Here is a 27673-nt window from a genome sequence, read left to right on the forward strand (position 1 = left end):
TTGTGGAGATTGTAGTTAGAAGAAAAGGAAGTTTGCCTGGAAGTAAGGGATGCAAGTTCTGAGGGCTGGAAACTGTTGTCTTTTTAAGGCTACTGTTACTGGAACTACTTGTGGTTGCTCACCTTCCCTTTTTCTTTTTTTATAAATTTTTCTACCTGAAAATAACACTGTCAGCCTCTCCTGATTTCTTCAGTGCAGCCATTTTCCCTCTTTTTGCTGCTTGGGGCAAGAATTACAGACCCATTAAGTTGGGGAGAGCCCATCATGTGAAAAGGTTGCTGGCATGAAAATGCAAGTTTTCAGACAAGACCCCTAAGTCAACACGAAGGCATGAGTTTCTGGTCTTGTACAGATCTGTAAATTCAGATCTAGTTTGTGCTAAGCTTGTAAGGCAATAAAATATCAGAAATGCAGTTGTAAGGGGAATTTAGAAGTAATGAAAAAAAAACAAAAGCAGGGATAAATACAGATGCCACTAAGTGCAATAATAGAAGGGTTTACATACTTCCCCCCTGCCTTCCTAGAATCGTATTGACTACTTAACTATTTCTGACGTTCTAAAACCACCTCAGCTGTAGCTGAGGGAGGGCAGTATGGATGGGGAGCCAGATTGCTAAGTGGAATCTCAGGAGTGGTCACCCAGTGCTGGGAGAAACCACCTGAGCTCCTGAGCTGGGTAGCCCATGGTGTCAGCAATGCATACTTAATTTGAAAGGCCATACAGAACATCCTTTCTACAACCCATGATGCTTCCCAGCATCTTGTAACAAAGGTACAAGCTGCTTCAAAAGACCAAGAGTGCCTGTGTATGTGAGGACACGCAGAAAAGGCTGTATGCTTGATAATACTCTTGAAGAAACAGGCCATTTGCTGATTAAAATTCAGGGATGGTCATAGGAAGTAGACCAAATCCTATCCTTTAAGGGGAGGGTGGTGGGGGCAGAATTCCTCATCCACCTGACTTGTGGGGTTCCCACATCTTGTGACATTCAGTTTAACCATGAGCATGTGGAAGGATGTCCTAATTAAGCAAGAGAGTGTTTAATGCTGCTGGCTTCTGCAACACAGCTTGTAGGTGCCCTACTTCTGGCTATTGCCCTCTCTGATGCTCAGAGGAACGTTCTTGTCCCTGTACTGCCTACAAAACTTGAGCAACATGAGGAAACAATTCCTGGCTTAAGGTGTCAGTGACCTGATAGACAGTGGAAAAAAATGTGGTGCAAGAAAATGTGGAAGTGGAGTCCTGTTCCACAAGTGCTGCATGTCAGGGTACTGCAGTATCATGCCATCCTGTGATGGGAGATGCCTGCTCTTGTGACGGGTGTTTCCTGGATGTGTGGCCTCATGTGATGCATGGAGGAACTGGACTTATCTGCAGAGCCTCACCCACCCCTCAGCGCAGCCATTCAGCTCCAGGTCTCCATATGTCAGGCCTGGCTGAGCAGTGGGTCAGAGATTTGCTGGCTAGCACGCTTGGCATGCTGGTCAGCAGGAGAGGAGCCATGCCCAGTGCTGCATGTGAGACAGAGATCCCGCCAGGGACAGATGCAGCACAAGAGCCAGACCAGGAATCCTCATGCTGAACACAACAGGCTCACAACACATGCCTTGTGTCCATAAGACACTTTCTTCTGGGCCTCTCAGAGTCAGGGTAGAATGAGCTATATTTTGGTTATCCAGGAAAATTTGGCCTTATGAGAGGCTATGTGCAAATGGCACATTTGCTGAATGGCATGTTGTGTTTGCTTGCCAGCCTGTGGCCCAGCTTTTCCTCCTGGGTGCTCGCTGTGTGACACCAAACACACTAACTCAGAAGAGAACTGCTTACAAGACCATGGAGGTCCACGGCAGAGCAAGGCAACTGCTGGGTGAGATTTACTCGGTGCCTTATGCAAGCTGAGAGCAGGGAGACACAGCAGGGTGGTCTGTTCCTCTGTGAAGTCCACCTTCCTCCTGTCTTCGCAAGTGGTGGCAATAACACATCCCACTAGTCACATTCACTGGCTAAGCCCAGGTTTCCCAACTTTGGAGCTCACATTCCTGTCCTGAACTGAGTCACAAGGACAATACTGGTGAGGGGGCCCCTCTAATGCAAACATTTTTCTTTAAATGAGTTGTGGTAGGGGTAGCAAACGGCCTCCATTGTAATGAGGTGGGGAGAACTGGGGAGGACTGCATTTACAGAGCAGTTTAATCACATGGATGGAGCAGCGTGTTCACCTCTCCTCCTTGCTGGGTCATTTCCACTTTGAGCTCTGCAAACAGACTGTCTATTGAGCAGTTAGTATCCAGTGCTGAATATTCAATACTAGACTCTTGTTTTGATGAGTCTTAGGCAAAAAAAGGAGGAGGAAAGAAGACTTCTCTCTTTTTCTCATGTTCCCTCCCTGAGTTTGCTTTGCATATTGTTCAGAGGAGACTGGAGGCTTCTCAGAAAAGCCAGGCGCCTAGTTTCATAGCACTCTGTAGGGGAGGGAAGAGACAGTGTGGAAGGGACTAAATTAACACAAGGTTTCTGAATCTGTAAGTCTAGGCACATCAGAACTGAGTGAAGACTTTCCGACAAGCACATTGAGGCTGTAAAACAAATAGCATGCAATGCATGCTCCGTATACACTGAGTAGTTCTGAGAGGTACCAATCTTTGTGGGAGTATGTTATGATGGTTTATTAATGTCCTCTCTGCTACCTTTGGTATGCAGATATTCTCTGGTTGCTTTCTGAGAGCTGAAAGGAACAATGCCCTTTGTTTCTGTCTGGTATGCCATATTTGCTCACAGAATGGTTGTGAATAACGTAATGGCTGCATCCTTTGGTGGTAGAGAGAAACAGCTCAATTTGGAATAGGTATTCATAAAGTGAGGAAAAGTGGCCACCATCTGAGTAAATGTAGTGACTTTTTCCTTACATTCACACTCTTTCAATTAAATGATTTTCTTACTGCTACGATTGTGTCCTGACACCTGAGTTTTCTTTGCACGTGTGTATCTGCCTGTCATCTCTTCTGTTGTCAGTCTGCCTGACTGGATCTTGTTTCTAATGAGAAATATTTACCATGGTCCCATTCCTTCAGGAGCTGACCTCTTTTCTCCTGATTTAAAAAAAAAAAAACCTCCTCTCTGTAGTTACTTTCTTTTCTCCTGCCCTTTATTTCTGACCATGCCCTTTTCTTTGTCATTCATTCTTTTGTTCCTTTTCCTTTTCACCTCCTTTGCAACAACCAGCCTTCTCCCTCTTCTCTTGCCTCCCTGAGCCCCACAATCAGTGTTTGGTGTATCTCTCACTCCTCTCTCTCATCTTTTCATTTTGACATCTTTGTGGGCCTGTTTTACTCATGCACTACTGTTTCTGTGCCAAATTGGCCTGTCTGATGGATTCACTGGCTCCTGAGGCCAAAAGAAGTCCTTCATGGGTACTTGATCCAAATCCTGTTTCTTGTTGAGTCACAGCCTTCCTGTTCAGCTAAATGACTCCAGCCTTGTGCACTCGTGAAGTGGAGCTGAACTAAGGATGTGAGGGCTCCATACCTTCTCATGCACAGCGGTTAGCCGAGGGACCATAGTAGTAGCAGGGAACCTTTAACTGAAAAGCTAGTGAGCAGAGACTGCTGTAGGGTACAAGTGTAAGAGATGTTGCAATAGGTACCCAGAAATGAAGGCCTTAAGAGCTCTCTTGCATGTCTCATATTAATTCTTTATCCTAAGAAACTAATGGAATCTGGGACAAAAAGACATCAAGAAACTATGACCTTTATTCTGGGAGAGGATACAACTGGCAGTAATCAAGGGACATGTTTGCATTTCCTTGGAAGGAAACATTGCAGCTAAATTGGAGACAATGACAGCATTTACACTGGTTCATACAGCAGACTCTGAAGGCCTGAGGATCTGTGTTGTGGAAGCATGAGGGGACACTTTGCTATATGTAGAGCTGGTGCTTGGAAAGCATGCGATTGATGTGTGTGATTATGCTGCTGGTGAACACATTGGCTGCATGTGGCATAGCCGTGTAAGTTAAGTACCCTGGGAGAGCTGAATTGGTGGGATACTGGTGTCACTGACTTAAATGATCCTAGGTGAAAGTGAGGAAATGTCACTGCAGAACCAGGTGAGGTTCTCTTTGCTGTTAAATGAGGAATGGCCTTGCTGAAGCAAAACCCAAGTGGTTCTTTACTGGTCTGGTGAAACTTACTTTTCAAAATAAAATGATAGATAGCATCTGTGTGACTGCACCCAGTTAAAGTGCATACCGAGTTGGAAATGTGATAGCAATATCATACATGATTCGAAAGAAGAAAAAACAGATTGGACTTCATAAGTCATCTCTGATCCAGGTTAGAGGCTCCCTTAAATGCCAGAATCAATATGCAGGAGGGATCTTGTGTTCTAGGATACCTGAGAGTGCTTGATCTACATTTGGGATGCAGCTTCTTAATAAGGAATATTATTGACAGGCTACTGTCAACAGTTTTCAACAAAACTATCACATTTAGATCAACTTATGCATAGTATGAAGGGTGTCAAGAGTGCAGTATCTTATAAATTCCAGTTTTCCTACCCAAGTATTTTAGAGGAGTTAAAAGATGATGAACTATGGTGCTTTTTGTTATATCAGTTTGAACACATCATGACTATTTTTAATACACCTTTTCAAATGGGTTATCAGAAAATCAGTAATAGGAGCGAAGACCTGGCTAAGCACAGCAGAAGAGCTCTTACAGGTTCAAGCGAGTAATTCTCTGCATTCTTATATCTTACAATGCTTCAACAGAACCATGAGTCAAAGAAAAAGAACAAAAACATTCCTGCCAGCATCTAGTAAGTGCCCTGGACCAGTGTCCATTAACTCTGAAATAGCTCCAAGGGAACTGTATGCCAGGAAACGAGAACAAAAGAAAGGACAACAACAAGAGTGCCTGACATTTTCCCCTGTTGGAAATGAAATAAAAAGTTAGATTAGCAAACAAACCACCAAGGTATCTGGCAGCTTGTCAGGGTAGCGGCTCTACCATCTGCACCAAGGCCATGTGTCACTGTCATCCCTGAGGAGCAGGTCTCTTGAAAGAACAGAAGATGGCTATGCAGGACCAAGGAGGACACTGGCATGATCTCCTGTGGAGCTTGAAGATGGTCCTGACAGCTCACACACAGACTGAAGGGTACATGCCTTGCCAGCCAATGCACTGAATGAGGTCATGAGGAGCAAAATGAGGTTTTATATGGCAGGTCTTCCTTGATGGTCAAAGAGGAGCTGTTTTATGAACTAAGAATGTCTATGTGATGGAGTGATCAGAGGGAACAGCAGCTGGATGATGCCCCTGATATGGTCTCGCAAACCTTTCATTTGACAATGGAGAGGAGGGAGATAACATAACCTATGAAAGCCTAAGTCTTAGAAAGCCCTCACGTGTATGATTCACTGTCCCTAATAGCTTGTTCTGCTTGATTTTAGTTGATTTGGATAAGTTTAACACCCTCCATGGGAGCCAATGACTGCCAAGCCCTGACATGTTACAGGTACACAGCTGTGTGCAGACATTGTGCAGAGGCCAAGCTAGAAGATCTTGTTCAGGTCTTAGTTTTACTGTAGACTGAGGTTTTGGAGGTAAGGTGATTTTTTGTTCTCTTTCTTTCAGGCAGTGTGGTTCTTTAAAAGCTTTGAATGTGCTGCTGTAACCAGCCCTTGAAGCACTCCAGCAGCATTACACTTCTGAGGTGGGAGATGCGCCTGTAACCAGGAATGCTGCACTGCAGGGTGCAAGAGAGAGTCAGAACATGAATTCTGCTTCTAGTCAGAGCAGACGTTAAGTGCAGCAGGTACTAGAATAGGCTTTTTATAGTTTGAGGGACAGATTTCAGGTTTATCTCCTTATTGTACCCCTGACAGAAAGGGATAGTCTCTTTTGCATTTAAGGGACTGTTTTAAACTAGCAATTTGTCTTCTAAGTTGCTATGGCCAATTGATCCAAGACATTGAAGTGTTATAACGTGTAGTTTTCACTTGCACCAAAGAAAATATTAGAGGCACTGGATAATGATTTTTGCTTTACTTCCATTCATATGGCAGTTAGAAATCGGGTTGCAGCACACTAAGGGATAGTCAAAGAAGACAGACTGTTCAGATGTTATGAATTTAACAGCTGTAGCAGCTAGAAGTTCTCTGTCCATGACGGTTGTGCAACACAGCATGAACAGAGGGAGTTTTGGGTGGTAGCATGTCTCAGACTATGTTCAGCAAGATAAGCTTTGCAGAGAAAAGGCTTGATGAATCATGTAGACCTCGGTATTTCTTTTGAGACAGGTAACAGAAGAAGCTGTCAGGACACTGATGGTTATCCTAGAAAAGCTATAGAAAAATCATCCCATCAACTCTACTGAAAAGAAAATGATAAATATGATATCTGCTCAGTACCATGGGCTAGCAAACTGGTAACAGGAGGTTCCATGACCTTCAGTCAGCCTCCTGAGCTTTTGAGGTACTGCTTTCACCTGCTAAATCTGCTGTTTGCAATCACTTTCCTGTGGCCTAACAGATCAGATGAGCAGCTAGGCAGTATTGCTGGCCAGCTCGGTACAGAGAAACTTGGCAAAGAGATGCTGCAATAAGAGATGGGTAACTCTTCCCTCAGAGAACAATGAACAAATAACTCAAAGGGGTGCTAAGACTCTGTATGCATGACAAGAATCCCTCCTCTGTCACAGGAACTAAAATTAAGTCTGTCATCACTTCCGAGTTGATTTTTCCAACAAGTCCTTTTGTAAATCCACTAAATTTTGATGGTCCCTTTGTGTTTGTATTATCTACATATTATAATCTTTAGCTCACAGTTGTTACTTTTTTTCTACATCTGCCTTGAGAAACTGGGGAAAAAAAATTACAAGAGCATCCATGAACAAAAATGAGGAGCTCGACTGTTGGAGCTGCACCATCCAAGTTGGTACATGGCTTGGGTAGTGGTTCGGGTCCTGGCACGTCTTTTACTCATTCCATTGATAACTCTATTTCAGTGATGAGGAAACGCTGGTCCATGTGCCGACACTAAATAATTGTCATGCTTGTTGATAAACTGCTTTGGCATTTGGAGTATGTGAGCCAATCTAGAGCTAAAGACATGAGAAGGATTTTCCTGCAACTGCTAGGGCTGTGATACAACCACATCCAGATCAGAGGATATGGCATAACCAGAGAAAACCAGTGCTGCTAGTACTACTGTTGTGTAATGAGGCAATGCAAAATACAGCTCAGATTAGGTGACCACAGTGTTCTATTCTTCCTGTAAAATCTCTTAATTTCATAGAATCATAGAATGGTTTGGGTTGGAACGCACCTGAAAAATGGTTGCAGTGGATGCAACTGGGTGCAGCTCCAACTCCCTGACATGGGCAGGGACACCTTCCACTAGATTTGCCTTCCCTTGCCTTGTGGCTGCCCCATCCCTGGCAGTGTTCAGCTTCTTTGGGAAACCTGTGCCTGTGTCTCACCACTCTCATAGTGAAGATTTTTTTTCCCAATATCTAATCTAAATCTCCCCTCTGTCAGTTTGAAGCCATTCCCCCTTGTCCTGTCACTACATGCTCTTGTAAAAAGTCCCTCTCCAGGTTACTTGTAGGCTTCCTTTAGGTACTGGAAGCTTCTCTAAGGTCTACCTGGAGTTTTCTCCAGGCTGAACAACCCCAGCTCTCTCAGCCTGCCTTTGTAGGAGAGGTGCTCAAGCCCTCTGAGCATCTACATGGCTCTTCTCTGGACTCACTCAAGCAGATCCATGTCCTTCACACCTGTTGAGGTGTCTTTCTTATGTCTTCCTTCACGACACACACATGCCCACAGAGCTGCAGCTCTGGGAATGCTCACTTCCCAGCTGTGTGGCACAGCCACTCTAGCTGCTTTAGCCATCCTGCTTGGGTGCCGAGCAGGACACAGTGGCTCTCAAAGGCCAGAAGAGGCTGTGATTACAGGTTTTGCTAACATTGAAGCAACTCTTAACCCTCCTGGTGGAACAGCAGCTGCAGAAGCCACCATTGGTTGTGATAGGCTTGCCTCCTCTTCCCCTCCACACAGCAGAGCCCAGGTGACTCTCACACTGCTCTTGCTATGGCCACGCACATGTAAGAGCAATGAATGCTTTATTTTCTGGACTGCAACCATGCTAAGCCAATAACCATTATACAAACAAGAGGGAGTAATTATCTCATTAAATGTACTGGCAGTACGCAGGCGCCTCTACTGTGTTCTCCCACCTCAGCTGAGGCTTTGTAGGGAGAAGCCTTTCAGAGGTGTCTTCCAGGAGCAAACCCTTCTGATGGGTGCAATGTGTCAAAATAATTGGTCAAAGATTTATATTTATGTTTCTAAAGTTCATGCTTCCCTTTTCAGGTAGTTCAGGGAAGTTCCTTTCCCTGAGCAGCTCTCATGTGTTTGACTCTATTTCAGGGAGTCCCAACCTGCCTTCCCAACTTGGTGTTTGAAACATCATACAATCAAAAATATAGTGGTTAGTGTGAAGAGAAGCAGCTTGGTGGGGGTGAAGGAGACAACTTTTTATTAAAAAGGCTCAGTTTAATCTCCTGTTGCTTGAAGTGTGGTGGGCACATTTAAGGAAGAAAAATACTTTCGTGCTTGAGGTTCAGTGGATGTGTCAGTCTTAGCAAGATTAGGATGAAAAAGGGAAGAGGCAAAATGAGGGCAGGAACTATTTCCGTAGTTGTTTTCAATCCATCTTTCATCAGCTCATTTGGAACAATTTTTTTTTTTTTGTGTGTGTGTGTCATAATAAGTTGTTTGGCCAGAAAATTGACACTGGAAATATTATTGTAACTTGAATAACTATCTCTTTTCTTTCATGTTGGAATCCTGAAGAAGACACAAAAGTGTTTGTAGCCAGTGGTATACAAAATTACACAGTGAAAATTGTAATGCTGAGGGATATTGTTGTGTGCTTCATTATAATTCATTTTTGATCTTTGCAAAATTAAATAGGTGATGTAGTATTTAAAGGGGCATCTTCCAAACACCACTAACTGCACTTTATTTGCATTCTTTCCTAATAAGGTTGTGATGGTTTCCTTACTGTGTCACAGTAACTAGATGTAAAATACAGAGTAACCACATTTTACTGCTAGATATTAATTAATCTATTTATTTTGCCTGGATGTCTTTTGGCTAGTGCTAGAACAACTCGGGGTACAGTATGCTGGGGCTCAGGGTGGGAAAGAGTCCTAGAAAGCAGAGAGAGGAAATGTTTGAGAGACCGAAAACTCCGTGAATAAAAATACACCTTTTGTGAGACAGGGTATGCTTTCTTTTGTTCTCAAAAGCACTTCCTGCTAGAAATACATTTTTTCTACATGTTGTGTGATTGTTTCATCATTGTTATCAGGTCTGATATGCACTTCTGCTTAGCCACCACCTAAACTCTTCGTTACTCCGTGACTGTTCCTGATGTGAAATCCTGTTTCTGGGAAGTTTGTAAAGTCCAAGTGCAATAATTCAGGCTTTAATCACACAGACCCTCCATACCACGTGTCTCAAATCTTGCCTAGAACAGTGCTGTACAGCGTGATTGTCATCAGCCTTGGGAGCAAGTGATGAGAGCTCAGCCTGGAGACACCAGGGTTTAGCCATGGGTCTCTTTCTCCAGCTCTGCAGCTAGACTTCCCGGGGCAGGCCCCAGAGCAGACGAGGTGTACACCCTTGCGTCAGGAGGATGAGGGCGTTCAACGTGCACAGGGCTCTACACAGTGTGTTTGTTACCCTGGGACAGGATCTAATGGAGTTAACTCTAGAAGAACTTCTAAAAGACAGAACTAGTTTTGATTTTTTCAATTGTTTGCCTCTTTCTCTTTTTTTTTATTGTTCATTTTTGTTTTGTTTTCGGCAGGTGCTATTGTATCTGGGATATGTAGGCTTCTGAAGGAAGTACTTTAAGTTTCAGCAAAACTGTGGTTATATTTTCTCTTAATACTTGAAGGCATTCTTAATATTGGGAGTTAAAAGCTTTGTAAAAACTTCTTTTTGATATACAAACAGTTAAAAATAACTACTTATTAAACAAAGTTATTTATTAGAATACTTACATCACTTGGTTTATGAGGTAAACCAGCCTCAAAATAGCTAGTTGGTTTTGTTTCATTTTGTCATCTGCAAAATCATTTGACAAATTTGCCATAAACTCCCTGACATTTTTGCTCAAAAGAGTTGGTTTTCTTCATTCTTTGCTGCCAGACAGGTCGTGTATCTTTTCAGGCTTGAAGAATTTCTCTCAGCTATTTAAATGCAAGGCCACAAAGACAAAGCCAGACTCAGGCTGCAGTGAGCTGAACCAGGGTGATTCAGGACCAAGGAGTTGCAATACATAATTAAACAGTAACAGTGCCTAACTCCAGAGACTTTATATCTTGCAGTGTAAACTGGTTGCTTTACCGATGAAAAAGGGGTGTATGTGCAGCTACCAGAGACAGTATGTGAACAAGGATGGTGAAAATTGTCACTGATCAGTGATACTTAAGTATCACTGATACTTAAAAGTTTTTTCCCTACTACTTAGGCAGGGAACATGACTAAAGATGGCTGCTGCCAGTTCCCTGCTGCTGAGGGAAGAGGATGCATCCCAGCTTCCCAGCTCTCGGTGCCGAGAGGAAAAGAAAGGGCAGAGCTGGGCATCGGTCTCGCCTTGGCGCTAATGGCAGCCGCCTTTGCTTTTACTCCCTGCAGCTGGGCTCAGAGCCAAGGGAATTATATACAGCCATGGCTGTGCACTGAAAGGAGGAGGAGGAGGTAGCATAATCTTTCTCAAGGCTTCTTGCACTTCTGATGCTGCCCTCAGCAGCAAGTTTCTCTTCACCTTGTAGTGATGATCCAAGCTCCTGTCCCCCAGCTCACAGTGTTGAAATGGGAAAGGAGAAATGGTATTAGTCAGTTTTAGGGCAGTAAAAGAAATCTGGCATGAAGCAGCTGTACCGTTGTGTTGGCCTTTGGACAAGGAGGTGATACACCCCCCACCCAATGCAGCTGAGAGGCATGAGAACGGAAAGCCTTAAAGTTAATGCTGCTGCAGGCTTGGGGGTTGGTGATGGAGCAGGAACTGATTAGACAGCACAGTCCTCGCTGGCAAGTTTTAAGTTGTAGTTTTAGCAACGCGAAAGTGATATTTCTACAAGGCTGCGTTGAATTTGATGGGAGAAGAAATATCCTGAGAAAATCTATTGACAGCAAGAGTTACTTTTGCTGATTTTCAGAGAAGTACCTCAAAGGAGCAGGCTGTAGGGAAGAGGCAGCATGGTTGGAGGCTTCTCATGCACAGGGCAGTTTCACGGTGAATGAGGAAGATGCACATAGGGACGTGCTTGTATTGATGTAGGCAGGACTGCAAGCATTTTCCTGCTGCGAATATGTGGCAAACGGGCAGAAGGAAAGGAATAGCCTTGAGCTGCCTCACACCTTTCTTGTGCTGCCTGAAAACAAGAAGCACACAAAGCAACGGTACCTGGAGTCTCATGTCAGGGCCTGGAAATCAACCCTGAGGGGCTCTTAGCAGACCCTTTCTGAAGTCCTATGCAGATGCCATTGCCCTTTTGTTTGTGTGGCAGTGGAGGGTGTGTGTACAGAGGAATATGCACAAGTTTGTGTGGGTTAAGAAGCATTTTTTCTTGCAGGATGTTTTTCACCATGACTATTCATGTATTAATTTATTGGCATCCAGTGCTGAAATGAAGTCCTACCAACTTTTGCCTTCTATAAACAAGATGAGCAACTTTCCCAAGACACTGGGTTTCTGCTTTCCCTTCAAGTATGCAGCTGTGATGGTCTTTGGCTGGGCAGACTGCTGCCTGTGCTATTCAGGTAGCCTGATGTTTTTGGGGGGTGGCTTATGGAAAGGAATTTGAAGCCATTTCCGCGTCTTTGAAGGTTTTTCTGGCTCTGGCAATTTGCTGACAGTGAGGCCTGTTTCCCCTTATTTCTTGTGCATCTCTTCACTCAGTGGGATGGTTTCCTGTCTTAACTTGTGAGGTTACTTTGCAGCCTTCCCACCTAGCCATTCTTTACCTTGCTTTGACCACAGGAAGCTCTGTGAGCGTAAGTTCATTTCTGCCCAAGTGCATGCCCTTGAAAAATAATCTTATGAGGAAAGTCAGCCTGTTGTAGCAATATCCAGGGACTTCAGGCAAACTCAAGGACTCATATTTCAATCTTTGTCCAAGGAAACGTATAGGAAGGTGCAACTTTTGCCCTGAAGACCTGTAACAGTAAATTCTACTGGGCCTGCTGCATCCTCTAAAGTCATCAGCGGATGTATGTTACAGCTTACAGAAAGAACATTTACAGAATCAAATCAGTGTAACGCTGTACCTCATGTTGCTGATGTGAATACATGGGAAAAAAGAAAGAAGGACAGGAGTAGTTGAGTACATGCTGTGGAGTGACAAAGGTTTGAGCAGCTCAGTAGCTGCTGACTTGCCACATTGGACTTGTAGCAGTGTGGAAAAGATCTCAGTAGGGCCTGGGATGACACTAGTGTGAATGGGGCTGTAGGACTGGACTTCAGAGAGCACAGTTTAAGCTCTGCTGTAACAAAAATTCATATGAATGATTGATTTTGCGCACGTTAAGTGTTTTTTTTCCGAAAGAAAAAGTAGAAATACTCCAGTACATAAGCCTTTGACAGACTAAGAAATTAATGTATTTTATGTGTTTCAGTTCCCCACATGAGATTATTTTTTTAATGTATTGTGTGATGGGGAGGGGAGAGAATATCCTGAGGAGCTCTGCTACATGCATGGAACTGTTTCAGCCTCTGTCCTTTCAAAACAAACAAACAAAAAATGAAACTAAAAAGCAACAGCTAAGTTTGAAAGCAAGAAAGGATTTTCTTGCCAAATTACCTCAGACGGAGCATGTTTGAACAGAAATGCTACAGAACACCATCTGTTGAAAACTGATGCTTTGTTTGGTTTCATGCAAAGACAAACACAAAAAAAAGAGCATCTTTGTTCTTTTACAGAGAGTTGGATTGAACGATGTCTCAATGAAAGTGAAAACAAACGTTATTCCAGTCACACCTCTCTGGGGAATGTTTCGAACGACGAAAGTAAGTAACTTGTCATTCATTTAAACTGAGTGTGAACGTGTCCAAATGCTAATTTCCTGCTATATAAGTTGCTGCATCTTGGAGATATTTTTAATACTAAGCAGTTTGAAGAGTCAACTCACTTGACACATCCAATCATTTCAGTAATTTATTTTTTTTTCCCCTGGAATATTTGCTCTTTTGCATTGTTGAAAATGAAATAACGTTATCTGTTAGTTAAAGCAACCAGAATAATTTGTGTGTCACTGAGTAAAAGTTGGATGACCTCTAAAATATGCTGTTAGTATTAGCTTATGAGTAAAACCATCTGTTTTGCTTTTCACTAGTGAACACCGTGTGGTTGAAATACAGGAAAAGTTGTGCTGCTTTTCAATACTACTGTGCAAAATCATATGTCTAAACCCCTTCTTTTAAGAATTAATTGGATTAAAAGAATTAACATTAAATCATGATATAACTTCCTTTCTAATCTCCGAGAAGAAACATCTATAAATCTAGTTGACTTTAAAATAGTTACTTTTATCTCTTCTAGTTATAGCAATTTTAGATCTTGGTTTCTAATAACAGGTAATTAAAAAAATACCCCAAAATACCTTAAAATAACCTAATTGCTTCTTTTTTAAATTTTAGGACAATTTTTAGTTTATAATTTTGTTTTCCCTGCTGATGAAATTTCTATTCTACTTAATTTGACCAAAGCAAAATACTCTCCATGTTAGTTTTCCTCCCTGCAGTTAGTATGTTAGTTCAAGTTACAAGACATTAATCCAGACTGAATTCTTTAATTCAGAAAGACTCACATTTTTTATGATATTCAAGCACCTAAGCTTAGAAAATGTATTTTTTGTAACTTCTTCTTTGCTGAGTGCCCCTTTTTCATTTTAAGAGAACTACCTTATTCTGATCTCACAACAAAATTCACATGCCTTGCAGCACAGTATTTTAGTGGTTCATGGAATTTGCTATACTGGGACTCTACTCTTATTTGTCCTGGGATCTCTTCTGAGATAATCTCTCTTCAGAAGGAGAAAGGAGGTGTTAGAAACGCGGGTTTTATTCATGACTCCCAGGCTAAGAACAGTGAACAAGAATCCTTACAGATAGACAATAAAACTTGGACAGGTTTGAATTTTTGCTTTTTAAAAATTAAGGAATTAGAAATCAGTTTCTCTTTAAAACTAAAATTGTAGTGAATTATAGTGGAAAAACAAACAAAAAAGAACATTCACTTGTTAATTTGCATTTTACAAGAGCTTGTGAGACTTATGAAACAAGTTTCAGTCTGATGCCACTGAGAAAGGAACAGAAAGAATCTCTGACGAATGTGACTTCAGACTCTTAATAGGGTCAGAATTTAGGATTCAACCGTATGGACTTTAGTGAGCTTTTCCTTAGACTTACAGTTCAAGGCACTGTTGTCAAGGTAATTATTTAGTACCACTAGCTATATTAAAAAAAATTACAATGTCATAATTATGTTGTCTTCTATGTTCTGTTCTAGATCTGTTACTCTACATAGGTTGTAGCAAACCTAGCTACAACTAAGGGTAATTATATATGCTTTCAGTTTACATGTGAGCATGAGAAATTCCACATACCTAGGGAGAGTAGGAAGGGGCCCTTGCATTATCAAGAGCAGGTGTTTCAGACAATGGATGGGGTTTTTTGGCTGTTTTTTTTTTTTGACAAGGATGTTTTTTTCATTCTGTTTGCTGGTACTGGAATTAAGGGGCAAGTGATGATAATGGAAGAGGCACATTTAGACCTGATAAAACAAATATATAAATGAATTTATGCCACAATTTGTGCACAGAAGGCATTGTCACAGTATATAATGGAAACCCAAATGAGTTGATTTCATCTAGCTTCCTCTTAATAGCCAATTCTTCCAGATGCTTCCTTTGTACTGATACCAGCATTTCTGCAGTACAGATAAGAGAATTAATCCACCTGTAAAGTCATCCTTGTTTTGGGTGGTGAGGTAGGGGATGGAGAAGGGAAAGAAGAAAGAGTATGAAAGAAAAATAACTCACTTGCCCAGCAGTAAAAAGACCAATAATCTGTGAAATCCAGAATAAACTAGAATTTTCACCTTAGAAATCATTGTACTATGTACTCCTTTCCAGCAGGAGGCAAAATGTTTGGAGAAAATATATGTAACCCTATTTGAATTCTTCAGAATGGTGGTCACATTGCTACTGTCAATGGAACTCCAGTTTTCGTCTGCAGCTGAAAGAAGGCATCATCCATCTTTCTCTTGACTACTTTTTTTTTACCTCTAAATATATAAAGTAGCTGTTGGCTGGCCTCTACCAGAGAAAATGTAGGTTTGGTATTGGGTTTCTTCTTTTTTGGCCTTGCATCCAGTGAAGACTATGAGAATTTGCACTGTGAACTGATCATATTTGTATTCGGTATCATGCTTTTAGAGTTCATGGGGATTTAGGACAAGAGTAACAGTTTTGCTGCTCTCCTTTTCTTCAGCTGAAGTATGCTACTGAACCATACTTCAGGCCACAGGGATCCTCTGCAATCTTCTGTTCCCATCCAGGCCTCTTGAACATACATTACATTGTGAAAAGAAGCAATGATTCATAAGCGTGGATTCCCATGGTCCCACTGCTTCTTGGAGAGGTTCTTATTCTCTTGGAATCTTTTATGACTTTTCCCAAAACACAGCTTTTACACTATTAAAATTCTACATAAATTTGATTTCACTTTCCAGTTTTTTAAATGTTCTTCATTCCACCACTTCAACACTCTACATGTTAGTCAAAAGATCCACAGGAAAAACAAATGATGCAACCTTACATTAAATAACTGAAAAGCCCCTCACAATATTTTCTGTGTACCACGCATTCTGTCAAATTCTCCAGACTGAAATGGGGGTCTGGAAGAATACAGTCCAATGATTATGAAAGTTTCAACTTCAGTTCCATGGGGAAGAAGCCATGACATTACATGATGAAGTGGGAAGGTTGCTTGTCCAAATTTTCTCACATGTTTAGAAACGTGAATGTGTAGACAGCCTCAATGAGACAAAAGGTTTAGATTACCTTTTGTACTTCAAAAGCAGTGTTCAAAATCCATGTTCAATCTGGCTGAAAGGGACTTATCCAAGAGTTTTTGGTTAGTTTTTGGTTTTTTTTTGGAACTAAACCCCTTACTCTTCCAGTGAAAAAAATGTTTTAAAAAAAAAGGGCTGCTCAATTAGAATTATGCTCCCATGTTCCTGACAGGGATTTTAAAAATCCCATTATTTTAAAAGCATAGAATACATGCTAACAAGCCTGAATTTTATTTATGGCTACATGTAAAAAGAGACAAGGTAGCTTCTAACTATTACTTAATTTTAGCTAAGGGCAAGTCACTTTTTGAGGAGAGTCAGAACCTGGTCAGAACCTGGACTGCAGGTGTTACAGAGGACGAAGCTATTCCTCTGAAAGGTGTGGAGCTACCTGAACCAAGGGAAGGATTTTATCTATATAAACATGTTAGCTTCTTAGTAGTTTTGAGATACATGCAGGCAGCACTGGAAACTACAAAAGGGTGTGCTAATGCAGGGTCTTCACTCCACTCATTGTGTTTAAGGCAGCATGCTTGTAGATGTACTGAGTATCGCTCCTATTGTCTCCACATCTTGATCCAAGATGCAAGAAATCCCTTGACCTGTACCTAAAATAAGACAGCAGAAGTTAGAAGATACTACTGAGAGTTCAGGGAAAGCCACAGACACATGCAGAAGGTACAAACTTAACTCTACTGTGGTGGCTTTGAAACAGAATTTTGAAAGGAGAAAGATGGAGCTGTTAGCAAAGAAATTTCCATGGAAGGTGGGAAGAAAAAGGTTCTCTGATATCTCTGGAAGCCAAGTAAATACTACTTTTTGTAGTAATTGATGATCCCAGTTTTTAATATCTTTGGAGGCCTCTTCTGTGCTGAGTACTTGCAACTGTCTAAGCTATTACCTGCTTTCAGTTTGGGATGAGTATACCTTTGCTTGGAATGCTGGTAATCCTACTGACAGTCAACACATTAGACCTGCTCCTAGCAAATGGTTTCTCCCTGAGGTGCTATGCAGCTGCTGTATGTATGAACACCTGCAGCTGTGCATCAGGAGTAGGATTTTTCCTCGTGATATCAAGTAGTTTTGGGTTTATCACAGAAGAATTGTCAGGTCTGTTCTTTGACAAGGCTTCTTCTCAGTGTCTTTATTTCCTTTTTTTACAAAATAGATTGGATTTTAAAAGAACTTTAAAAGGTGTGGGTTCATTTTAATCTACATGATTTTTCTGATGGGGACTGATAAAATGACAGGTCAAAAACTAAGAGAAAGCAGCATTATAGCTCTTTCATGATGTACAAACACATCTGGGACATGAGTCAAACATTCTCTGCTCAATAAGGAAGTCATTAAGGGCCCTGTTACCAACCAAAATATAAGGAACAGGGATACTTACTATTCTTTGTTAGTCAATAACCTGATGAGATTATATTGTTAAACTGTATAAGGCAGAACAAAGTGCTTGTATATGCAATAGTGAAAGTTTGTATTTCTAGGTCCCCTTCGTTCCTATACCATGTGCAACTCTTTCCATCTATTTAATTAAAACGTAAAGTTTTCTCTCAGCCAACATCTGGCAAAAATGAGAAACAGTTTAGCTGACAGCTGGTCCATTAGCAAAAAACAACGATGTTCTATTTTATTGTACAGACACTTGATTTTGGGGGAGACAAGCACTAACTGTGAAAAATACAGTTTTGTTGAAAGTCCAGTTGTTCAATGGCATTGAAAGAAAATAGAAAATGGCATTGAAAGAATTTTTAATAAGTTCAAAGTCCATTGTTCTTGGTTTTAAGAGACAGTGGAAGGTGCTGAAGAGTCTTGAAGGATCCCCAGGAAGCAAACATACCTGAGGAGGGACACTTAAATTGCAGTTTATGATATCATTGTTTCTGTTGTTAAAACAAATCTTTAGGTGGGAGGAGCTGAGTATGGCTGGCTTACAGTGTGTCTGAGGGCAGGTTAGGTAAAGCACCTGCTCACAGGTGCTTACTCTTCAATGTGAGTGAAAAACAACTAGCGGTGAGATGGAAGGGATGTAGAGACTCTAATATCGAGTCTAATACAATTTAGATATTGGCTCAATGCCTAATAGTGTGCCACATATCTAGAGGAAAATTGAGTCTAGTTAGCACACCTGAAAACCATCTAATAGCAGACCTTTTAATACTAGTTCCCTTAAATCAAGAAAGAACACAAAGTTTTATTTCAGGGAGGGGAGAGTAGTAACTCTTGGTTTTGCAGGCAGAGGTTTCAGATGTCTTCACCTTAGACGAGGGGTTATTTACATCAGTGGCTCCCAGTCTCTGCAGTTTGCATCCTTCCAGCAATTTCCAGCAAGGTAGAAACCAACTGCACACTGAACTTAAACCAGTGGATGGAAGGCTTTGACACTGACATAAAAAGTACTGATTAAAAAAAGGGATAACTTTCACCTGAGAAGCAGTAACCTTAATTAGAACAAGACAGTGGCACACAGAGAGAGGATTGGACCCCCTCTTAGACTGGTACCTAAGGTAGCAGTGCTGGTGGTTGTACCTCCTCCCTGCAACAGCAAAAGCCTAAATCCCTCCAGTCAGTAGAAAGGTGCTGCAGTACCCTGTTTGTGAGGCCACAGGATGACAGATAACATTTTCATTACTAAAGGAGGGGAAATGCCTCCCTCCTGCACCTTCACTCCAGGACTGGACAGTGCTCCCGCCTGTTGCCCCTCCATGGTGACTATGATGCCTTCCATGCCAGGTCTCACTTGTCCTCCCAGCAGATGCTCTTGCCCCTCTGAACCAGGCTCCCTCATGCCCTGCTGCCTGTAAAAATGTAAAACTCAATCCAGAAAGCTCTTTCCACTGCAAAGCAGGGCCAACATGGCTGTGCCCTCCTTCCCAAGGCTCCCTTCAGGAAAGGCTGGAGCCAAGCAAGCTCTTCTTAGGGTGTCTGTACTATCAGTTAAGGGCAAGAAGGAGAAAATGGTGTGACAGGAGGCAGCTCCAACTATTTTATCCACCCAGTGGTTTAAATCTGTGCCGCACGGCTCTGCCTCCCGCTACAGAGAAGGCATTTGTCCCGCTGCCGGCGAGGCCAAGGGCTGCTGTGGAGCATCAGCAGCCTGCGGCAGCCACGGCCGCTCAGCATTCAAAGCCCTGTGTGCCGAAGGTTTGTTGCATGCCGACTGCTTGTTTGGGAGAAACAAATGAAAACCACAATTTAAAAGTGATTTGAAATGTGTATGTTGGTCCTATGCGCTGAATAAAAGCGGGCCCCTGAAAGGCAGGGAAGGAGTGTGCGGTCCAATAATTAGAGGCCCATTGTCATGCAGATGCAGAAGAGGGGCTGCGAGCAGTGTCTGCGGGTAACTGTAAATCTGGGTTTTCCTGACGTTCAGGGGACCTGCCTGGCTGGCTAAAGGATGTTCAGTTAGCATGACATGCCCTCTATGTAATGAAAGAAATATTGTGGCGTGAGGACTGAAGATGGTGTTTTCCAAAGTGGGGTTTTCTTTGTGTGTGTCGGTTCTTGGGACTGCACAAAGGGCCTCCGAGCGGGGTCTGATGTTCAGAGGACATGGCCTGCCCTGCTTAAGATTCACTGTCCTAAAGGCTCACTTAAATAACTTTTAAAACTTAATTGTATGATGAAATGAGATTTGCAGTGTGGTTTACCTCATCACTTAGGTATCAAAGCCTTCTAAACTTAATGCTTTGATTGGGGACGAAGTTTAAATATCAACCCATGTTTGATACAACAGTGTTTTCCAAAGAATACTGTTCTGGAGATGTTGTTTGTGCTTCACTCCAGCTTTCACTTAGGATTGCTTTATATGTTTCACAAGTCACAATTTCATAGGAATAATTCTATAAACACTTTTAAATTATTTCAAAAGAATTAATGTGAACTAGGAAGAATCCAGTATTTTAGGAGATTTAATTATCTTTCTTTATTCATCTTTCATTCAAATTTTCAGAAAGTCAGCAAATCAGAGAGTTACTTTGGAAACAGTTAATGAGGAATACTATTAGAGAAATTAGCTGAAAAGTAATGAAGTATATTATAGGATGCTTTTAATTTCAGTTTGTCTCATTTAGAATTAATCTTTGTGAATTTATAAACTTCTAGTACCTATCGTATATTATGATCCCAACAGTGGATGAAATCCATTAGATTAAATGCTTTATCTAATACAAAACTTGGGCAAGGCTACTGTTGCCTTAAAGCAGGTAAAAGTGTTCTTATGTTCTGACATGCTGCTTGAGGTCTAAGAGTTGCTTTTTTTCTTCATATGAATTTATCCTTTCCAATGTCTTTATTCCTGCACACTACTCTGCTCTTAATATCAGTGATGTTTGCAAGGTTTATTGCCTTAAGCAGCATCTACAGCTTGCTAGCCTGGGGAATATCGTTATTTACATTTCCATAATTCATCCAATATTTTGACAAAGCTTTGGCACTTGAGAATATTTTTTATATATTGGAGGATTCCTTACCAGTTCATAAATGTCTGAGCAATTCCCACTGAAATTACATAGCATTTTTTTGTTTCTTAACAGATGAGGAAAAAGAAAATAATAGAGCATCAAAACCACATTCAACTCCAGCGACACTGCAATGGTAAGATGCCTTTAAAAAAAAAAAAACAAGAAAACCTGTTAGCGTTTTTTTCTTCTGATTTTTCCAGCTGAAAAGAATAGAGGTCTTGGACATCTTAGTCAATTCTAAAGATACTTTCACTGTGAGTGTTTAGTGCTCTCATTAGTATCCTGTACAGCATTTCTCAACCGATAACTTAACACTTGCTGGATTTGTTTCAACGTAGGAAACCTCTGATGTACTTTAGAAGTTCTGTTTGGCGTATTTGTTTGCCACCTTGCCAGCTGGTGATTTGTGGTTTGTTATCGTTGTTATATTTCCTACAAAAAGAAAACTAGAACTGAGATCTTTTTCTCAAGACATAGTACAATGAAGCCCACCTTTACTGAGGGTTTTACTGAAATGAGATCTCTGTAATTTAAAGTAGAAGACAACAAGAGAGAGTTTGATTTGTTTGTCAAAATCCCCTTGCAAATTTAGTGAGGGGAAAAAAAAAATGTAATTGGGAAAAGAGAAAGAGAAGATGGGGAGAGAAAAGTTTGCCAGTTACTGTGCTATGAAAAATGAACAAGTGCTGCTCCCTGTGATTTACAGCAGTATTTTAGGCTGCATGTTCTGTAATGTTACTTATACTTCTGACATCCCTTTCTATAGGTTATCACTTAGACTTTTGTTGACTTTCCCTTAATTTAGGTTTTTAATTCTGGTTTAGTTTTCTTAATATTGCAAGTGATCAAGCACCTTTCAGGAGGTTCCTTGTATCTGGCAGAACAGAGCTCTGTTACAGAGAAGACTCAGAGCATGCGTATCTGAAAACCCATCTCGTTAGCTTGCTTTAAGTCTTTTAAAGAAAGGCCTTCATTTCACCTGTAAGTACTTCTCATAGTTTTATGGGTGAAAAGATAAGATTATTGGCAAAAAATCTGGGTGTTTTTAACAAAATGTTGGCAAAATTATTTTTTCTGCTTCTGTCAGTCTCCTGAGAGATCTCACTGACCAAACAGGAAAGAATCATTTATTCAATGAATATTACCATTTTTCTCTGCCTGTGAAATCCTATGATTTTGTGAAATACACATAAAAAGATCTGGATTATTTCATCTTTCTGCCTTTTAAAGTTGATCAGTCAAATTTCAGATTTAAAAAAATCCCAAGACCTGTGCATTGACGTAGTAGGTTGCTGCAAGTATTCAGCGTTCTGCCTTGAAGAAACTTGCAGGTACTTCTAGTGCAGGTAACGACATGGACAAACATAAATAAAGGCAGTTAATTCAGAACTATTGCTTGCTTGTCCCTATTTGTATCACAAAAGTGCTGTTTTTCAGAAGTTTAAGCAAATGGAATAGAGAGTCTCTACAGACAGAAAATTATTAAAATAATAGTGAAATGTCATAGAGCTATTTTATTACTTTCCATTATTCACACACATAACTTCAACACAGTTCAAGCAAGATAACAAAGAACTATCTAACTAAAATAAAATAGCAGGCAGGGCTTACCAGTCCCAAATTCAGAACAGTATTTATTTTGCAGTAGAGTCAGTTAAGATCAAATAATGTAGTAGCCAAGAAATCAGAGTTAATTAGAACATGCCAGTGATACTGTCCCCAACAGAAAGCATGCAAATACTGTAAACAGTCTTTTGCCAAATGCTCTCAAGTTTCCTCAGTCATAAAGGTTAGTAAATCCCTAAACTCCTGGGATATTGAGCCCTGCTGGAATGCAGCCTGCACGCTAATGCTCATTCAGCAGTGTTTGCAATAGAATCCTAGAATATTGATTCTGAAAAGGCTGCTTACATCATTTTCCCTTCCACCTTGCTAGTATACTGGCTTACTACCTGTGTATTGTGTTTGTTAGACATTTAGCCAGGTCAGACATTCTCCACTTTGAGTCTTCTGGAGCATCCGTAGTTTCCTCCATTCCATTTTCCACCTAAAATTACATGGAGGAACAGAAAGCAAAGAAGTTTTCAAGTTTGATTTCTTTAGCTGCTGGCAAACTAAATTATCTGATTGGCTCATTTATTAATAGACCTATGGGTAAAAGCTTCCCAGTTTAGTAGCTATAGCATAGAACAGTTTTCGGGTGGCTTCCATATGGTTTTCAGCCTATGACTGCAGCTTTGAATTGGTGTTTCCTGCAGAAACTGTGTTTGATACATTAAATGAAATTACAAGCTCAAAAGGTATGGTAAATTGTTAAAGTAGTTAGCTTTTTTTTGGGTGAAGATACTGAATTTCTATCTGGAAAGCTGGATGCAGTGGCATCAGGTTATGTGTACTACAGAAGCAGCTAGCAACCCATGGTTGTGCTCAACATGTCCAAATGCTGCACTGAGCACTTCCTGTAGGTTTAGCTTTACATGGTTAACAGTTTTGCCTGATGCTACTATCATTTACAGCTAATGATGGCAATGGAGTGTTAGAGAGCAGAAACAGAGGAAGTATCAGTAGCAAGCAAAAAGAGGAGGAAGAAAGTAGTAGGGTAAGTGAAACAAGAAGTAAGGGAAATACATAAAGGGTTCATATTGCCATCAATTTATTAGTTATTCCTTTCCTGACATCCTGCTGAAAAGAACCAACAACATCAGTCCCACGGAGATGCTTATGCGTTTCCAAAGGCAAAGTGTGTTGAACACTATAAATGTCCTCATTTATAAGGAAGAAGTAGCTGAAGATGCCAAAAAGCATCTCTGGATGACTTTCAGCCTGGCTAAATATCCTTTTCCTGGAAACAGGAATGATGTTTTTGTTTCATTTGTGACAGAAAATGAAGTGAAAGGCCTGGTAAATGTCACATTACTGCCAAATACATCATAATTGGGGAAACTATGTGAGCACAAATTTAGCCATTATGGCAATAACAGTATCTAGTATCGTGTTCTTACCCCATGTTCCTGTGCTCATTAGCATTTACAAAGCAATACCTTGCTAAACACTTGGTTCTAAAACACTCATGATCATTTCATTAGTGGCCTGGTTGATCAGATTGTAAGTGTGAAACTTTATTTCACCTCATTTGGGGTGTGTGTGTTTACTTCTGCAAACACAGAATCATTCAAAGCACGGACAACCTAATTCCATGAAGTTTAGTTGCTTACAGTGTAGGTGCTCCGCATAACAACAGTGTTGTGAAGCTAAAGTCAACAAAACTATTCTATTTTCTTCAACATTCATAAAAAGAAGTAAAAAAGAGGAAGGTAAAGCATTGCTAGATAATGGATTCTTGTCAGATTATACCAATTTCTGAGAAACTACTAATGCTTTGAAACTAATCTGTTCTAGAATCCTTTGTGATTAGCAATGGTTAATACCAGAGTTGTTCTGTTGCCTCCATAACTAAAACCCAGTCTGACTCTGCTATAGAATAATGTAATTTAATCCAGAAGTATGTAAATGTATAAAGAGGAAAACAGTAATAGGGACAGATAAAATGTTCATTCCTGTAGAAGGATTAGGGGATTTATTGCTATATTGTAGTGATACAAAAGGTCTCATTGAAGACTACTGGATTTCACATGGCTTTATTATAACATTTAAAATGTTATATATATATTATTATATTATATTCTGGTAACGATTTGTTAGGTAGAAGATTGAGTTCATTATCTTTCTACAATACTGTAGAATGAAGCTGAATTCAAAATATGATAAAGTTGTTAAATAAAAGACAGGAAAATAAAAGAAGTGGAGCAAGATGGGTTTTTGATCATTAAAAAAAAAAGTTCAGGTATAATGGATCATTGTTCAGTGTCACACTAATGACTCTCTGTGAAAGAGAGGAGAAAAAGAGAAAAATTCATCAGATATGAACAGAAATAATTAACTGCTTTTCTTTCTGTCCTGTCTTGGTCACGGAAGCTGACATTCCAATTAGCAGCTATAGTATACAAACGAACTCTCCTGGTTTTGAAAGGAGGTTTTGTTAAAGCACTATGAATTTGAGGAAAGATGCCATGACGATATTTCTGTAGAAACCAAGGAAGAATAGATGTTGCCCATACAAACTGATTCCATTCATCTAGCCGGATATCTTATTAAAATAGTTTGCAGTCACAAATGATCACGGTAACTGAAATGGAAGGTAGGTAGGTCCTGAAAAAGGCAATGGAGGAGACAAATTAGATATTTGGAAGGTGTTCTATAGCTATTAAATGACAGGCAGTTGTTTACTGTAAAATTGGAGGTCTTTGAAGATATGTAATGATTTTCTGATACGTTTAAGGAGGAAGTTGCACCTATCTTCTCCTAGCCAGCAAGGCAAACAAACACATATATAACTATATATGCATACAAGTGACACCATGGATGACAAGATTGATGGGTTTAAGTTTATTGGTTTAAAGTTAAGCATGTACGTAAATACCTCTTGAACTTTGTTAGATCAGCAATCATTAAAATGTTATTTCAAAGGAATGTTTCTTCTAGTCTCTTTATACTGGTCTTGGTATAAATCTTACTGAGATCATTTCAGATTTAAAGATTAAGCATATGCCTATTCATATGTCTGATGCATAATTTAAAATCTTATAGTTGTTTTTTTGTGTGTGTAAATGAATAATAATTTCTACAAGACAGAGAAGGATGTTATTTCATTATTTTATTCAGCACTGTATTCAGACCATAGTCTTTTTTTTTTTTTACATTATCCATAAGCTATAACAAGAAAACATTATACAAATATAATTTTGTGCATATCATATCTTGAGTATTTGCAAATAACTTACTTTAGCCACATCTGCTTCCTCAAGGTAAGGAACTTTGCAACCGGACAGCAGTGAAAAGAGTGTCATGAACCAAAGGTGACCTGTCCTGTAAAGAATTAGAGTGTGCTTCTCCCCAGTGAATGTTATTTTGTAGTCGTACATTTGTTTACTATAGAATGCCTTTAGGGTATAACAGAACACGAGAAAATTTTTTCCTAAAACTGTCATTTTGGAGCATGTTCAAAACCCAATATCCCTTTGTGCTAATCTCAACTTGCCTGAGAACCCCCAGCCTATGTTTTTGATAGCAAGTATGAACCAAATCAAGCAAGTAAGTGTTACAGAAGTGAACTGGAAGGAGCACTTGGGAACAAAGCAGGGAAAATTTAGTACACAAGCAGAAGCCAGAATGCTTGGTCTTAAAGGTACAGCTTTGTATACTGTTTGTCATACAGGACATCCAACATACTTGCAGTTCTCTCTGTTTGATATTTGCTTTTCAAGGCTGGAAGAGAACTATGAGATTGCAGAAGGTGTTTGCATTCCTCGAAGTGCCCTCTACATGCATTACTTGGACTTCTGTGAGAAAAATGACACGCAACCTGTTAATGCTGCCAGCTTTGGGAAGGTGAGTCTAAACAGCAGTATGAAGCCTTGAGCTACCACCTGGTTCAGATGAGTTCGGATTACTGAAAAGAATTAAATCATCATTTACCAATAGAGATAGAGGTATATAAATGGAATCTTCTGTATTCAAGTTATTGGGGAAAGGCTAAGATTTTAAGTATTTTTATGACTGGGACAATGTCTAATCATGACTAAGCTTCAGAATACACTATTTTTTTTTATGACTTCATTCTCCAGGCTAGCTGATGTTGGAATGGAATACAATATTGGCAGCTTGGAAGTTGAATACAAGCCAATGTAAACACATTTGCATTGTGACCTGCACTGCATTAACAAATACATAGTTTTTAAAAATAGAAGAGTAAAATATCAATAATTGAACTCTGGAGCCTGTCTATGCTATTCTTGTAAGCAGGAGATGGGAATCCCAGAATTAATGATACCAGCTCACACTGGCAAATTCACACGGTGGAGCACAATGCCTCTAGATGTGAAAGTCTAGAAAGCATACAATGATGTCTGCATGGCACTGCAAGTACAAGCTGCCAAGTTACCTTTGCACTGTGACTCCTCATGCTCCCACTTTCCAGTACAGCTCTAGTAAGAGCCAGTGCAGTCAATTCCAGACTCACAGCAGAGATGCATTCTTAGCACAGATGCAGCTGTGCATTGTCCAGATGTGAGAAGTAAAGCTCTTATGTTTATACACCACTAGCAGACATTAATGACTGGATAGGATTTCCATAAGTAAGTATGAATGAAATTGTCTGTTGTACATATTACTGCTACCAAGTAGTACGTATAGTGGCAACATGTAATTTAGGAACACAAGAAATAGATTTCATTCAGGCTAACACATTTGGATCGTGGGCAGAATTTACATGATGCTAGTTTTGCTGCTGCTAAAAACTTCTGTAAATTGCAAGGTGTAAATATTCTGAAATTATTTAATCAGAACACAAATCCGTCAGGGACTTCACCAATTCTCAGTACATGGCAGTCTGGTTACAGTGTACATTACTCCGTCCTCCTCTTCCCCTGACCCTTGCAAATATACCTGTTCATTTGTAGGAGCAGCTTGACTTAGCAGTCAGGTACGGTGTCTGCCATCCAAAACTCATGGCATTCCAATGTGGTTTTCATGTGCTCTGCTTCCAAGTACTTTCCACTTGCTTGCAATAAAGCTCTGAAGCAGTGATGCATGATTTTTTTCCCCTATTTGTTTATGGAGAACAAAGCATACAGAGTCATCCTAGTAGTCTCTGAAGCTAGTGCTTTGTGTGGCCATTACTTCCGGATCTGGGAACTGCGGCTTCTGCTGAGGTGTGTCCAGGAACCTCAGACAATGCTGGTACAAATATTGAAGTGAAACAGGCTTCTGCATCCGTGGAACCCAGAACAGATCTTTTCAACCTGTTATTGCAAAGAAAGTATACTGCACAGTCCTGAAGATCTGTAAGGCAAACCCTCATTCAATCAACAGTTTGCAGTCAGCTTCTCCTTAGAAGTAGGTACATGGATGAAGTTTTAGCTTGGAGTTGTTATCATCTCACTTAAATACCATACTGGCAACCTGTGTTGCATGAACACCTTGGAGGCAGTGCAGT

At 40.4% G+C, this 27673-nt stretch overlaps 1 protein-coding gene across 2 annotated transcripts in view; it reads left to right on the top strand.

Moving 5' to 3' along the window:
• The window catches only part of RFX4 (regulatory factor X4), a 93265-nt gene that overhangs the window by 7204 nt on the left and 58388 nt on the right, over positions 1-27673 (top strand). For both annotated transcript variants that reach the window (XM_061445045.1, XM_061445044.1), the window contains exons 2-4: positions 12997-13083; positions 20692-20752; positions 25944-26067. In XM_061445045.1, the coding sequence (XP_061301029.1) occupies positions 12997-13083; positions 20692-20752; positions 25944-26067 (272 nt within the window). The remainder of the gene's footprint in view (positions 1-12996; positions 13084-20691; positions 20753-25943; positions 26068-27673) is intronic.

The sequence above is a fragment of the Pezoporus flaviventris genome, unplaced genomic scaffold (genome assembly GCF_033815535.1).
Source record: "Pezoporus flaviventris isolate CSIRO_AGI_PZ_B2104156 unplaced genomic scaffold, CSIRO_AGI_Pfla_v1 ptg000002l, whole genome shotgun sequence".
Lineage (NCBI taxonomy): Eukaryota > Metazoa > Chordata > Aves > Psittaciformes > Psittacidae > Pezoporus > Pezoporus flaviventris.